The 15,983-nt window shown below is 36.2% G+C and overlaps 1 protein-coding gene across 1 annotated transcript in view; it reads left to right on the forward strand.

The window, feature by feature from the left end:
- Positions 1-14,150, forward strand: part of ACO2 (aconitase 2) — a 32,072-nt gene extending 17,922 nt beyond the window's left edge. The window contains exons 12-18 of the mRNA XM_039335564.1: positions 1,117-1,228; positions 2,966-3,088; positions 4,010-4,165; positions 6,846-7,037; positions 7,791-7,923; positions 11,633-11,754; positions 13,673-14,150. Coding sequence (XP_039191498.1) covers positions 1,117-1,228; positions 2,966-3,088; positions 4,010-4,165; positions 6,846-7,037; positions 7,791-7,923; positions 11,633-11,754; positions 13,673-13,810 — 976 coding nt within the window. The 3' untranslated portion in view covers positions 13,811-14,150. The remainder of the gene's footprint in view (positions 1-1,116; positions 1,229-2,965; positions 3,089-4,009; positions 4,166-6,845; positions 7,038-7,790; positions 7,924-11,632; positions 11,755-13,672) is intronic.
- Positions 14,151-15,983: the final 1,833 nt, after the last annotated feature.

Consider the following 15,983-nt stretch of genomic DNA (forward strand, 5'->3'; position numbering starts at 1 on the left):
AATGGTTCATTTTAGCAAAAGAAACATGTTTTAAATGATTATACACTATTTAAATATTAGAAATGCTTGTAAAGAATAATTTTTATTCAGTACAGGTAGTTCTCAACTTACAACCACAGTTAAGCCCAACATTTCCATTATTAAGCAAGGCAGTGGTGAGTTTTGCCCCATTTTACAAAATGTTGTCACTGTTGTTAAGTGTATCACTGCAGTTACTAAGTGAATCGTGGTTGTTATATGAATCTAATTCTCCTATTGTAAACCCTTCAGAGAGTGCTGTAAAATACTATGGAGCAGTATATAAATCCAAGTGCTATTGCTATTGACTTTGCTTGTCAGAAGCTGGTTGGGAAAGTTACAAATGGTGATCACATAACCCTGGGACACTGCAATTGTCATAAATGTATACCAGTTGCCAAGTGCCCAAATTTTGATCATATGACTATGGGGATGCTGCAGTGACCTTAAGTTGAAAACTGGTCAAAAGTTACTATTTTCAGTGCTGTTGTAACTTCAAACAGTCGCTAAGTGAATTGTTGTAAGTCGAGAATTTGTATTTCAAATTAGTTGGTATTTGTGTATACATATGTCTTGGTCCTGAATAGCCACCTTCTCAAAGTAGTTTGCAGCTAACTAAACTCATCATTTCTTTTTTAATTATGGCTGTTACTAATTGATTTTGTAAGCAGTTTTGAAAGGTACAACCTATACTATGTTGCATATTTATGAATATTTTCACCTCAATTTCATGATACCGTAATTATGAGCAGAAGAATTTGATTGCTAACAAAATTATGTATTTTCTAATATAAGGTAACATGAAAAGATACAGGTTGATGAGATTATAACATACTTTGATTTTGGATATGTGGATTTCCTATGGGTTTTGTGTGAGGTCTTGTTCATTTACATCATTCTATAGACAATATGTTATTTGAGTAGATTATTTCTTGTCCCAATTACTCAACTTTTATATCTAATAGGATTTTTTTTCTATGCATCTTTAGGAGCATTAGCTTGAAGTAATATAAATGTTAGAAAGTTAACAGTGCCTTGCTCATACCCTTATGACAGAATAAACTTTTTAATTATGGGACAAACTTTTTTCCTTTGCAGAAAAGATACCAAAAAAGGTGAAAAGAATACAATTGTTACATCCTATAACAGAAATTTCACTGGTCGTAATGATGCCAACCCTGAAACACATGCATTTGTAACGTCTCCAGAGGTATAGTATATGACAGGTGTATGAAACACAAATTGCTTAAACTAGTTTCACACATCATATTAAGCTAAAACCATACAAACCCATTGTGCATACAAGTAGTCCTTTACTTACGACAGCAGTTGGGACCAGAATTTCTGTTGCTAAGCAATGCAGTCATAAAGCACAACTTTATCATTTAGTGATGGCAAACCCTGCAGTCTCAGTTGCTGTAGTTGGCTGGCTGTGGAATTCTGGGAGTTGAAGTCCACATGCCTTAAAATTGTCAAGTTTGGGAAACACTGCTGTAGTTAATTGAATTCCATGGGCATTGGGCAAGAGAATTTCCTGCTGGCTTCCACAACCAAAGTCAGTGGGGAAGCCAGCAGGAAGTTGCAAGTCTCAGGCCCACAGGAGCATAGCAAGAGGAAGATGCAAGGGAGGGTTGGAGAAGATGCACAAAAAATGCTGGGAGAATCAGAATGTCTGTGAAAGACGTGTGGGTTGGTGAGGGTATACAAGGGTGTGAGCGAGTGCATGAGAGGCACTGCGTGGACAGGGAAGCTGCACATGAGGTGCTGTGCAGGTCAGGAGGGTTATGGAGATGCACAGGGTTGAGAAGGGTGCATGGTCCTATGCAGGGAAGGATGTGAGGAGATGCTGGGTTGGGAAGGGAGCAAGGTGTGCACAAGAAACGTTACGTGAGTTGGGGAGCGTGTGAGTGGGCACATGTAATAGGCTGTGGCAATGATCTTCAGAGATGGAAGATATGTTGCCCAGGAAAAGGTCAGATAAAAGATCATAACCTGCAGCTGCAAGATGGTAGGAGAAAGAGGCTCAGAAGGGACCTCCTTCCTTAAGTTCTCAGGCTATAAAAAAACAGTGGGAGATTTGTACTTTCATACTTGCAAGATTCTGAGAATATAGCCTTTCAGTAAAGTAGTAGCAGCTTATCTGATTATATTTCCTGTCTGGCCTGATTGGGAGGGCTGACTGTGTGACAACTCTCCAATGGGTTAGGAAGGATATGTGAAAAGTGCTGCATGAGTCAGGGAGGATGTGCAAGTGGCTGGTGTGATATTGCACTCATGTCACACCATGGGGTTGGGGCGGGTGGATGAAGTGCCATGTGGGTCAGGGAACCTGTGCCAGGAAGGATCACGAGGGTGTGCAAGTGGCTGGTGTTGATACAGAGAGGCTGGTGAGGTGCACAAACAAAGTGAGACTTACACCAGTGACTTGCAACTTTTCCTGCTGGCTTTCCCATTGATTTTCATGGGAAGCCAGCACGGAAGGTTGCAGATGGTGATCATATAATCGCAGGGCACTTGACAACTGGCTCTAAGTACGAACCGATTGCTAGGCACACAGATTAAGATCATGTCACCGCCAAGGTGCTTGGAAAGCTGAATTTTGACAACTGGTTATAACCATCATTTGTTCAGCACTGTCATAATTTGGACTGAATGGGCTACTGAGGATTACCTGTATTAGAGAAAGAATGTATTTCAATTGCCTTCTTTTCTCAGAGTCCTTTACTTAATTAAGATTATTTATTCAACTCTGGACCTATATTCCAATTCTTGCTCATCAATACTTGAACTTCATGCTACAAGTAGTTTTTCCCAATCTGGTATTTTTCTTCATACAATGCCAGGGTTTTAGTTGGATTAGTGGATGATGATTACAAAAATACTTAGCATGCTATTAAGACAGAAGTGAGACAACCTTTCTTTACTCATAACGGATTGCCTTTTTCAGATAGTAACAGCCCTGGCACTTGCTGGCACTTTGAAGTTTAATCCGGAGCGTGACTCCCTGACAGGAGCAGATGGAAAGAAGTTTAAACTTGAGCCACCTGATGCTGATGAGTTACCAAAACTGGTACTTAATGTTTTCTTAATCTTCATTCCTTCTCTTCATCCTAAATTGGTAGGAATATCATTAATGAAACTGCCCTTGATGAGTTTTTCTGTCACCAGGGGATCACGTGTCATTAATACGAGTTATGATTTCTACTCCAAGCTATCACATGATGCCCAGGTTACTTGTGGGATCACCTATTCCAAATTTGTTTGCGCCACTAGATACGGGTTTCCTTGATGAAGCAGCATCACCTGGTAGATTCTAGGAAGCATGTCTTCTCTGTCATGGGGCCTCCCTAATGAACAACCTCATTCTAGTGATTTGGATGGCTATGACCCTGTTGGCCTTTGGAAAAGCTTATAAACCTGGCTTTTCTCCCATGCATAAGGATGAGGACATTAATGGAACTGTGTATATGTGGGTGGGTGTACACGTACATGTGTGTGGGGGGGTATTGGCAAGGAACTTTTTTTAACAGCCTCAGTTTGATTCTTTTTAATGTAGCTTGATTGTGTATTATGTTTTTTTTATTTTCTGGCTACCCTACAGCGTTCCATTGACTTCATGTGTGGCAATATAATTTTATTTGTTTGGTAGGTAGACTAACTATGTAGCAAGTGCAGCTGTATAAAACACAAAATACTCCATAGATACCTTATAGGTTGTAATTCCCATGAGCCATTGTATTACATTGAAGTGAGATAGGTTAGGAGTAGTAATTTAAACTTTCAATAAAGGGAGGGAGAAAGGAAAATTATTTGAGCCAAACACTACTTGAGGATGCTAGAGCAAAATGATTCAAGTGATTAAAGTCTTATCTTTATTTGGCCCATTGATATACACAAGGTGCAGTGTGCAATCCAACGTTTAGTGATTGCCTTTCCTTTCTAAATAATATTCCTTTCCTCCTTACAGTCACTTTTTCCTACTTTCTGTTAGGAATTTGATCCAGGCCAGGATACCTATCAGTATCCTCCAAAGGATGGTAGCAGCCAACATGTGGATGTGAGCCCCACTAGCCAGCGTTTGCAACTACTTGAGCCCTTTGACAAGTGGGATGGAAAGGACCTGGAAGACATGCTGATCCTCATAAAGGTAAGAACTGGCAGCAAACAGATAAGTCTGAAAAGTTTTGTGCTATTATTTGGTAATACCTAAACATTCTGTTTCATATAGGCTCTTATAAAGCATTTCTAATGCAAGGAACAAAAATAACTGAAGTGTATTGGTCCAATTACGTAGTGAACAGCATACATATGATGCTCTTCTTCCCAATTTTGAATCATATAGTTGCTCTATATTTCTTTCAAACAGTTGCTTCTATGTCATAACACAAATTCTTTAAGAGGCAGATGAGGTGGCCTGATTAGCCAAGGCCATCCGCAATTTGTTGTGGACTATATATAATCAATGAAGAAAAATCTTTTTTTGAAGTTTCTTGCCTTTTCCATTATCTACAGAATTTTTGTAATGAGATCTTGAACACTCCTTTCTCTTCTGAATCTACCTTGTATATCTGGCACTTCTTATTCCAGTCTGAATTGTAAAATCTTGAGCATTATCTTACTAGAATGTGAGATAGTTATGATTGCTTGGTAGCTGGAACATGTCTTAGCATTGCACTTTTCTGGGATTGAAATATAAAATTTATCCTTTCCAGTGCCTTGCTGCTGCTATGTTTTCCATATTTACTTACAAATTGCAGGTAGCACTATGATTGCAGTATGTTGCAGAGTTTTAAGCTGTTCAGCTAGATGCTGATTAACGATTGAAGTTCTGTGTATGGTGATATTTTCAGAGCCACTTATCTTCATTTTCCACCCTTTTAACTAATTGAAATAAGTCTTTGCATCATCAATTTGGGGATTTTTTTTTTACAGTTTTTCCATATATTTGTGCCCTCTTGTTTTTTCAATTGAGCTTTGTTTTTCCTAATCACTAATTATTTCATAAAAGGTTCTGTAATTTTCTTAAATCTCTTGTCTTTCCCATTTGATTATTATCCTCAGTTTCAGTGCACTGCTTATTTAGGTATAACTTCTTGTTTATTGCTGTTTTCTGGAATTCAGTTGGACAAATTTTCTTCTATTTCTGTCGTCTTTTGCTTTCTGTCTTTCCTCAGCATTGAAAGTATGTCCTGTTTGCAAAATGTCAGCAGACAGCAATTTCACTTTCTTTTATTGCGCGATTTTTGTTTGCTTCATCTTTACTGATACTACAGTTTCAATCTAGTGTTCTTCAGGCATTTTTATTTATCAAATCTAATCATTTGAATCTATTTTATCTTCACCCTACAATTATATTGGATATTACTTAGGCCTTATCTCATTAGTATGACTACTTTTGTTTTCAATAATTTAAGTTGTAATTTTGCAAATGGAAGTTTACAGCCTAAGACATAGCATATCTTTTTTTTCCTGATTGAATACAGTTGTATTTGCAGATTATGTATTTGTTTTATCCCATTTATTATTTTTATAAATAATATAAGGCAGCAAACATACCTAATATTCCTTTCTTCTCCTGTTTCCCCACAACAACAACTCTGTGAGATGGGTTTGGCTGAGAGAGAGACTGGCTCAAATTCACTCACCTGGCTTTCACGCCTAAAGTGGTACTAGAACTCAGAATCTCACGGTTTCTATAGTCTGGTGCCTTACATACTCAATTTCATGTAAGCGTTTTTCATCCAATGGTATCCATATATAAAGCTGTATTTTACTTTCTTGAAAGAAGGCCTATGCTATACATTTCTAGTTTTTTTGAAAGAAATCTATTAGTACGTTTCCTGCTTCAATTTATGTATAAAGACCACATTTTCCCATTATTCCAAGTGCTATTTCATTCCCAATGTTAGTATTCCAGTGTAATCAATGTCCATCACTATGTTGTTTCAACAAAGCATTGCAAGTTACTGTAAAATCATTCAGCATTTAGTTCTTCTGCATATGTGGTCGGAATATAGATTTGATTCACTATAATGTTGGTTGGCTTGCCTTGGATGTAAACCGATACTATTTTGTCATTTTGTGGGGTTTGTATATGAGCATTGACTCTGACAACCTTTTATTAATAACAATAGCTACTCCATTTCTTCTTTGGTTTTTTTTTTCTTTGTCCATTGTAGAAGAAATGGTGTTCTAATATGAAATGACCCATTCCCATTTACTTTAGTTTGCTGAGTCCCTGAATATCAATGTTGAATCTTGAGTTTCTGCTCTGACATCATGTTTGTCTGTTCATGGTTCTACCACATTCTACCACATTCCGTGTTTTTTATTTGTTTATATTTTATTTATATATATTTACACCAAACAACTTTTTTTTTTGTCTCTGAGTACATTAGCAACTACACGTTCTTTTGGCTTTAATAATTGCTATTCATACTTGCCCTCTGGTCTTCCTTAGTAGCTTGTTGCATACCATCTGATCTTGGGGCCTCATCTTCCATATCATGTTTACATTGTCTTGGTTGTGAATATCCATTTGGTTTTCTTGGCAGAATACTGGAGGGGGTTGCATTTCCTTCTCCAGTGGATCATATTTAGTTTGATCCCTTGTCTATGACCTGGCTGTCATGGATGAATAGATGACCCTTCTGGAAATGTATACTCCCAATAGTATAGCTCAGCGCTTCATTGGGATGCGCAAGCTGCTTCACACTACAAGGTAATGATCCATAGGGTAAATAAATGTTGGGGTACTAAAAATTGCTTGATGCTGTCAAAATACTCTTTTTATGCAGACTGAATGTCTGTAATTATCTTTCATTCAGGTGAAAGGGAAATGTACAACTGACCACATTTCAGCAGCAGGCCCCTGGCTCAAATTCCGTGGGCACCTGGACAACATTTCAAACAATCTATTGATTGGAGCTATAAATATTGAAAATGACAAGGCCAACTCAGTCAGAAATGCATTAACACAGGAGTTTGGACCTGTTCCTGACACAGCCCGTTACTACAAGGTAAGCTATGAAATTTTATTGTATTTTAGGCATGTTGTGTATTTGCAGCAGCAAAAAGACTGTTTTTCTTTACAGTCATTTGGATGCTGTGGGGAGCCAAAAACCATCAGAAGCCCAGAACTGAAAATTATGAAAGTTCTAGGTAGATCTGAGACTTTGACAGTCATTAGACTTTCTCTGTTTTTAGGTGGCTCTTGGAAACACTGGGAAAGATCTATGTCAGAAAACCTAGAATAACTATCACTTAAAATAGAGAATATTAAATCGGGTCTAACTAAGTATGAGAATCTTTCTGCCACTTCTCTTAGCTATGAACACTTTGTTATTATGTTTATATTTTCCTTAGTTAAACTTGTGTTCACCTCAATAGAGTAATTGACACAAGATAACAGGCCTAAACATTTAAATGTATTCAAACTTGAGAGTGAAAATGTCTTTCCGTGGTGTTTACATTAAATAAATCATTGCCACTACTTATTTATTCTTGGGATACTAGGAAGCTGAAAACAAAATCTGACATGAGGGCCTTACGGTTTTTTGTAATTTACCAGTTACTAGTCTCCCTCCAATATTATACAACTTTATGTATGTTTTTTCCATTTTCATAGCTCTCAAGTAAGTTTTCAGATGCCACCATTCATTATTCTTACCATTTTTTTCATAGAACAATAGAGTAACAGATTTAGCTTTTGCTTTGCTTCCTGACATAATTTATATATTTATCCTATTGAATAAATGTTTTGTTTGTTTCAGAAACATAATGTTAAATGGGTTGTTGTTGGAGATGAAAACTACGGGGAAGGCTCAAGTCGAGAACATGCAGCTTTGGAACCACGACATCTAGGAGGAAGGGCTATTATTGTCAAGAGCTTTGCCAGGATTCATGGTAAGACCTCCACTTTATGCAAAACTACTGCTAGAAGGCTACTAGGTGTATAATATATTTTGCTTACCAAAATAATAGAACTCATATTTAGTTTGACTTTCTTGTATATCTTCAGGCAATTGGTGGAAGTAGAAAAAAAGCAAAGTTAATAAAACCTAATAAATATTAAGACAAAGTAAAAATCAGGTTATCTCTTTATTGCAATATAAATTTAAAACAACTTAAATATGGTAAAAATTGGTTAGGAGTAATATTGTTACAATCAATAAGTATTGAATTGCTGTCAATACTTATACAGTAGTGGCCAAAATTGTGGAAACCTTTTGGGAAAAGTGTACATTTGAAGTTTGATGGCTAATAACACCACTTTATTTTGGAGTAGTACCATAAAATTATGTATCAATGGAAAGATAATTTAATCAAGAATGTAATGCAATAACTTTAATGAAGGCTTTGCTACTAGAATAACAGTTATAAAGAAGAAAAGTGAAACACGTAGAAAAAAGGAGATATACAAAAATTATCACCATAGAAAAACGAGATATACAAAAATTATCACCATGTCAGTTAATACTTAGTTGGGTAACCTTTAGCATGAATTACAGCCTTATAGCATCTTCCCATGGAGTGAACCAAGTCCTTTAGTTCTGCAGCAGTTATAATGTGAAACCAAGATTGAATGATTGCTTCTATTAACTGGGTTTTATTGCTGTGTCACTTCTGACTAACAAGTTTCTTTAGTCAGCGCCATAGATTTTCAATTGGATTAAGGTCTGGGCTATTCCCAGGCCATCCCAGTAGTGGAATATGATTATCTTGAAACCACTTTTTGCACACAGCAGCAACATGACATGGAGTTGAATCCTGTTGAAATATAAATGCTTCATTGTCTTGGAAAAGATCATGTGTGGAAGTTTGGGCTCAAGTATTTCATTAATGTATTTTTGGCCATTTATATTCCCATTAATCAATAATAAATTCTGCCCACACCTTTTGATGTCATACAACCCCAGATCATAACACTGACTGGGTGTTTCATGGTACATGTAATGCAATCAGAATGCAAATCTTCTCCGATTCTTCTCCTTACGTATTTTATGTCATCACTACCAAACAGGGAGATCTTGGTCTCATCACTCCAAATAACACTGTCCCATTGCTCCTCTGTCCAGGTAACATGGGTTTTAGCCCAGTTTAGTCTTTTCAACCTTTGTTTGAGAGATAAAAGTGGCTTTTTTTGTGTGGAATTCTAGATTTTAGGCCGAATTCCTGCAGTCTGCGCTGAACAGTCCTTGCACTCAACTTCACATTGCATTGCGCCATTTCATCTTGTATACACGCAGATGATTATCTTCTGTCACGTAGGCACAGTCTCTTAATTCTTCTATCATCGCTTGCTGTTGTGCACCTTTCCCTGCCTTTACCAGTGTGGTTTTGTAGTGACTGAGTCTCCTTATACTTGTTCAAAAACTTAGAAATGCCACTTTTGGTTAAGTTTCCACCAATTTTTCTTCTAATTTCTTTATAACTGTAGCCTTGTTCACATAATAATACTATTTTACATTGCTTTCTGGGCGACTAGTCAACTGTCCTCTTCTTAGCTTCAATACATGACATCAATAACTGAATCCTATTGTGATCTGTTTGGCTCATTGGCTACAATCAGATGAAGGAAAGCTATCTGATATCAACCTAAGCAAGTTGTGCTTCCTTTTTCTGGTTATTTGGCTATACCTTTTCATAGAATACAGATAATTGAACAAACCTTGTTGTATTACATTCTTGATTAAATTATCTTTCCATTGATATATAATTTTATGGTACCAAAAAAAGTGATGTTATTAGCCATCAAACCTTAAATGTACACTTTTCCCAAAAGGTTTCCACAATTTTGGTCACTACTGTACCTGCTGTGAAGTTTAGCCCAGTTCATTGCAGCCCCACTGGAGCTGAGCAATCGATTTTATATCTTCCTCCTGGAAGAAAGCATACAGACACCTCAAGAAGGGACATCATCTAGTGTTCCTGTGACAGATAGATAGACCAGACTTTCCCAAGAAAAAAAAGAGTATTGGAAATAGGAAATTCACTTTTCAGGGAAATGGAATCAGCAGTCTGTAGATTTGTCAATTAGTCTAAGGAGATATGTTGTTTCCCTGGAGCAAAATCAAAGATGTGGCTGAGAGTCTTACTAAAACAATCAACCCTACAGATTACTATCCCTTTCTGCTCTTTCATGTGGGGATAAATTACATGACAATGAACCTGAAAACAATATCAAAAATGCTAAGATGAATTAAGAGTTAGGAGCACAGGTGATGTTTTCATCTGTACTTCTAACAAAATTCAACATCCAGTGAGGGAAGAAAGGATTTTAAAAATAAACCACTGGCTTAAGAGATGGTGCCATCAAGAGAACTTCAGATTCTTAGACCCTGGTCTATATTACCTACATGAAGGGCTTCTGGTAAGGGATGGGTTGCACCTCACAAGAAGTGGGAAGAATGTATTTGGAAAATAACTGGCTCAGCTTATCCGAAGGGCTTTAAACTAAAACTGAAGGTGGGGAGGGTGCCCAATCTTTAGGATCTAATCTAAGTGTAATCCCCAAGACAACCAATCAAACAAGGATGTATGAAGAGATGGAAAGGAAGAAAAGCTCAAATATAAAGCAGGAGATGTAGAAAGCATATCTAGGATCAGCCATAAGGGACTCAGGTCACATCATCCAGTTTCATTTGTATATCCAGTATAGTATATCCTTCTATATCATTCCAAATACAGTCTGTCCATAATGTCAGACATTTTTAACATTAGTTTATGGGTCCATTGTTCACAATTATTCTTCAATATGTTAAAGTATTTTGTTCTATATTTGTATTAGTAAAGTCAAATGTTCTTCTTTCATTGTGATCTTTAATTCCTTCTGGTTCCCTCAAGCATCCAGCCTTTAAAATTTCATCTTAGCATTTTTAAAAATACAGTACACAGCCTGTTAACATTTCAGTTGATGGCAGTCATTTGATAGTGCAAATGCTGGTTTAAGACAGTTAGGGAAACAAGAATCTATATGTATTGTTCCAAAGCTAGCTGGTGATAAAATGGGATTTCTGCTTTCATGCTCAAGAATTATAGGTTTGACCAAACACAAATGATTATTTTCCCTAGTTTCTTCTCAGATTATTCTCACCCCAGAGAACAAACCTGGCATAAGCTAAATGTGCACAGGGGCACAAAAGTATAGCTCAAAATACTTTAGAGGTATGGAAATTACTTGACTGTGTTTATTGTTAACATTTTCCTATGTTTTCTTGCTGGAGCAAACTCTGTTTATTTTGAATTATGCAATAAAGAAGTTGCGCAATATTCAAACTAAGTCAGTGCATACAATTGAAAGAATAGAGTTTTCTGCACATGGCAGGAAAAAAGCATTGCCATTGAAGAGATGAAGTTAGTTTCCTATCCATTTCATCTTTCAGTGACCTAAAAGTACAACTACCATTCCCATCAACTGCACAAAACTGGATGCATATGCAAGGCTGAAGGAATATAGACAAGGTGATATTGATTTCATAAATATTTGAAAGTACTTATGACGATGAGATGCAAGGCATATTGCAAAATGCACAAATAGTATTGAGGTTTTTGCTCTTTGCAATAGTCTACTAGAATGTACATTCTAATACATTAAATTTAAATCCTTTAACAGAAACTAATTTGAAGAAGCAAGGACTCTTGCCACTAACATTTGCTGATCCAGCTGATTATGACAAGATCCATCCTGTGGACAAGCTAAGCATTGTGGATCTAAAAGATTTTGCCCCCGGAAAGGTAATGGTCCCAGATCTCAGCCCTACTCCTTCCCCATCTCATTTTCTTGCACCTTCTTTATCATGAACTATTGTAGTTCAGGGTTCTGATATATGCAACAATGTATTTGAAAATACATTAATACTTTTTGCTGAACTTTACATATTAAAAATGCAATGTATATCAAATTAAATTGAGTACTATATTTGGCCAAGTGTGATTAGATACACATGGAATTTGTCTCTGGTGCAAAAGCTGTCAGTGTTCATGCAAAGCAACAATAATGATAATCATAATACCAATAAGAGAGAGAATATAGAAGATAATAAAAAAGATAAATAATAATATTACAACAAAACTGTCATGGTTCCGATAGATGAAATCCATTAAAGAACTTCAAGGCAAGAATTCTTCCTTAGAGAACATTTTATTCAGGAAACAAAGTATCAGCACTACATAGTTGAACCCCAAACTAGATTCCCTTCCCCCAGATACAAAGTAACAAATTGCAAGTCCCACCCCCACAAAGCAGTCATAAATCACATTCTCCAATTAGCCAGGAGCATGGCTCTCTCCCCAGCTTCTCAGCCCTTGAGTTCCCATGGAGCTGCATTGTTATTATGGCTGGCTGAGCTCAAGCATTCACCCCATCCCCCCTTCAACACCTAATTTCTAAACAAGAAAAAACATGTTAAAAGCAAAGTAAAAATGGCTGCAATTTCCATCAGTTGTCAGAGCAGGAACATCCAATGTTACAGCATTGACACAAACTGCATGGGTAAATACACTTGAATTCTTGGAAATGTTCAAATCTACAGGAAATTAGAAGAGCGCACAAAACATATCTAATATAAAATTTTATTGTTTGGAGTAGAAAACTGATGTTTTGAGTTCAAGACAAGCTATTCCATGCATTTTGGAAGTACTTCAGGCATGGAACAGATTTTGAGACTTTGGGGCTTAAAACACCTCAGAAGCTGTTTTATATTCAAAATGGAACATTTTGAAATTTCATGAAATTTCATGTTTGAAATCAAAGTGCTTTGTACACTCCTCATATATTTAGAAATAGACAAAATGTACAAGTTGCTTTATCATATATGGTGGCTAATGTTTTTTCTACTTTCCTACTAAAAATATTTTGTTACACATGAATTTAAAGAATACATATTGTATTTTGGGAAGAATTTAAATATTTTTTTCAAATCCAGTGTTGAGAATAGATACTGAATACTTGCCAGTGCTTAATATGCTCAAGAAGCTATAACCCAGGCATGTCAAACTCGCAAAATCACGTGATGTCGCGTGACGTATCACAACTTTTTCCCCATTGACGACAATGGGGTGGGTGCAGTTTCGGTGTGATGCATTTGGCCTGCAGGCCGGCAGTTTGACATGCCTGCTATAACCACTTGCAGGTGGTGCTTCTCTAAGCTTCTCCAGCCTTGATGCAGGAACTTTCCAGAGTACTGTTGAGATTTGAAGCATTGCAGGGATGTTAAAGAGGGGGAGAGCAGCATTTCTTAGCTGGTGCATCTTAACATTACCTGGTTAAAGTAAAATATTGAATTTAGGAGGCCTACCTAGGGGAATTGCTTATGGTCTGCCAAGTCTAGAACAGCTCCTGGTTTCTTGCATATTTGGGGTTCAATATTTGGTAAGATTTGCTAAACGATCAAATAAGAGAATAAATCATGGCATATTATAGGGACTCCTAAATTCAGAAATTAAATGTTCCCAGGTTCTTGTGCTAAATGTTTTAGAGGATATTTTTAATTCCTACTCAGTTATTTTCCCTTCCACAAGAATCAGATGTCTAAAAACCATCAGAGTTAATGGTGATTTAACAAAATGCATGCTTATGATAGGAAGTCCAAATATATACATATATTTTATATATATATATATATATATAAATTTTCTCAAATTTCTCCACCAGCCCCTGAAATGCATCATCAAACATCCTAATGGGAGCCAGGAAACAATAATGCTGAACCACACCTTCAATGAGACTCAGATTGAGTGGTTCCAAGCTGGTAGTGCACTCAACAGAATGAAAGAGCTACAGAAGCACTGAATCTACGCACATTATTCATCCAGTGGACTTGATGAGTAATCTCCATTAAAGTGCAATTCCACAACAATTCTTGAGAATAAATGTATGTGATCAAATGTAACTTTAGCTTCCTACTCATTTCAATTTTCACTTGCCTACACCAATAAAAGTATTTTCTTTTCTTTTTCCATTATACAGTTCTAACTTTCATGGCTGCCTATTTTTCATGCATTTCAGTTGTCTAATATTGCTTCATATTTATTTTTCAATTATTTTCTTGCCCAATAATTTCAGTGATGACAAAAGAATGAAAAATTAAAAGAGTATTGCTCTTGTGGAAAATAAAATTGTAACTGACATATCTGTTTGTATGTGTTCCTAATAGCACTTTGTTCAGGTTTGTGATGAATGGAGCATGAATGTGCAAAAATTGAGAATGGATTGTTTGGAAACTTGGAAATACAAGTACCATAAATAATAGGTACACACCTTGAATCATAAAAATTTGAATTTTGATTACAACCTTATTTTGTCTTAGAGTTTCAATAAACATCCTGATCTATACATAATTTCTGCTGCAATATGAAACTAACATCATATTGGTATTTTCATATATCAAGTAGATCTGTCCCCATTTGACAGAAATTTCTACCTGTGACTCAGCTCTAAATGCCTCATTTCTCTTTTATAATGTTCCTACCCATTCTATCCCTATGTTTTACTTTTAAAAGAAGTAGGAAAAATTGAAATAATTTTAGTTGTGAAATTATGCTCTTATTTATGACACAACTTGGAACTCAGTAATTATATATTTACATAGTATAGCTCTATTGTGGTTAATGTAGTTTTCTGTTCCCTACTGAGAAACAGATTAGTTCACAAAAAGATGTTTTAATGATGCTACGAGCCTGCCAGCTCTCAGTGCTTCCTGTTTGTGTTTAAGTAACAGTCTTAAATACATAGTGTGAAATTTTTCATATTAAAACACTTTCATGTAGTGGTATTCCCTTAGTGTCTTTGGGATATCTTTCAGCCATGATGATCAAGAACATGGTGGATGATAGAGATTATCAATCAAATATAAACAGAGTGTCAAGGTTCCGACTGATGGAGCCAAATAAATAAGAACTCCGAGGCATGAGATTTCCTCAAAGAACAAGTTTATTGGATACATGATGTCGGCATGGTCAAAGGTGAAACCAAATCTAAAATCCCCGCCAAAGATTCAGAGTAATTCAATGTAATAGTTCCCTCCCTCCTATTTAGCCATAAATCACATTCTCCAATAGAACTACTTGGCGGACTTTTTGGCAGGATGTGGGAATGACCTGGGTTCCCATTGGATCCCTTAATGTTTAGACTAGCAAAAATACCTTGTTCCCCCTCCCCCTCTTGTGGCAACCTAGAATGACAAAGATGGCTGCAGCCAGGTTCGTTGTAGAATTGACAGACCCCCCCCCCAAGGAGAAAGCAATTCCTGTGAAAGAAACAAACGCAGATTAGGAATACTCCCTAGGCTTTTGGGGCAGTTGTAGAGTTGACTCAGAGTTTATAAGATGATTAGTATACAGTCAGAACTCTAAAAATTATTTCCAAAATATTAGTGGCATTGATTCAGAGTTCAGCTGCTGATCCTTTTTGTATCTTATTTTCTAAAAGACAAATATTAATGTTTTGGGATCATTCTGGAATGACCTATATGTGTCACAGAATATTTCTAGAGCAGTTATTTTTATTCAATCCGCATGTCTCAGTTGCCAGTACTTTCCTATTTTTACATCAAAGTAAGAGTTTTCAGAGAATATTCCCAAAACTAATTATTAACATAGAATACATAATTATGTAATCAAAGCAGCCTATATTTCTCATGTTATGAATATTAATTAGAATGCTATTATATCTTCCTGAAATCTCTGTGTCCTGCTCTATGATCCCATTCACTGTAGTACTTAATAAGTTCTTGAAAATTACAGTTTTTCAAGTGATCAAAATTATTAAACATATAATCATCCCTTAACTTCTTATAGAGGCCTGGAATACTTAACTATCCAAGCTGATGAATTATGGATAAGCTACACAACGTATTTTATTATATTTATACAGGGAATGATGACATCACTGTAACTGACAAATCATATGAAAAAGTCAAAACCAGATAGATAATAGGTATTTTTACCCCCTTTTATTATTTTTA

Source organism: Crotalus tigris, unplaced genomic scaffold (assembly GCF_016545835.1).
Source record: "Crotalus tigris isolate CLP2741 ecotype Arizona unplaced genomic scaffold, ASM1654583v1 scf7180000017644.4837335, whole genome shotgun sequence".
Lineage (NCBI taxonomy): Eukaryota > Metazoa > Chordata > Lepidosauria > Squamata > Viperidae > Crotalus > Crotalus tigris.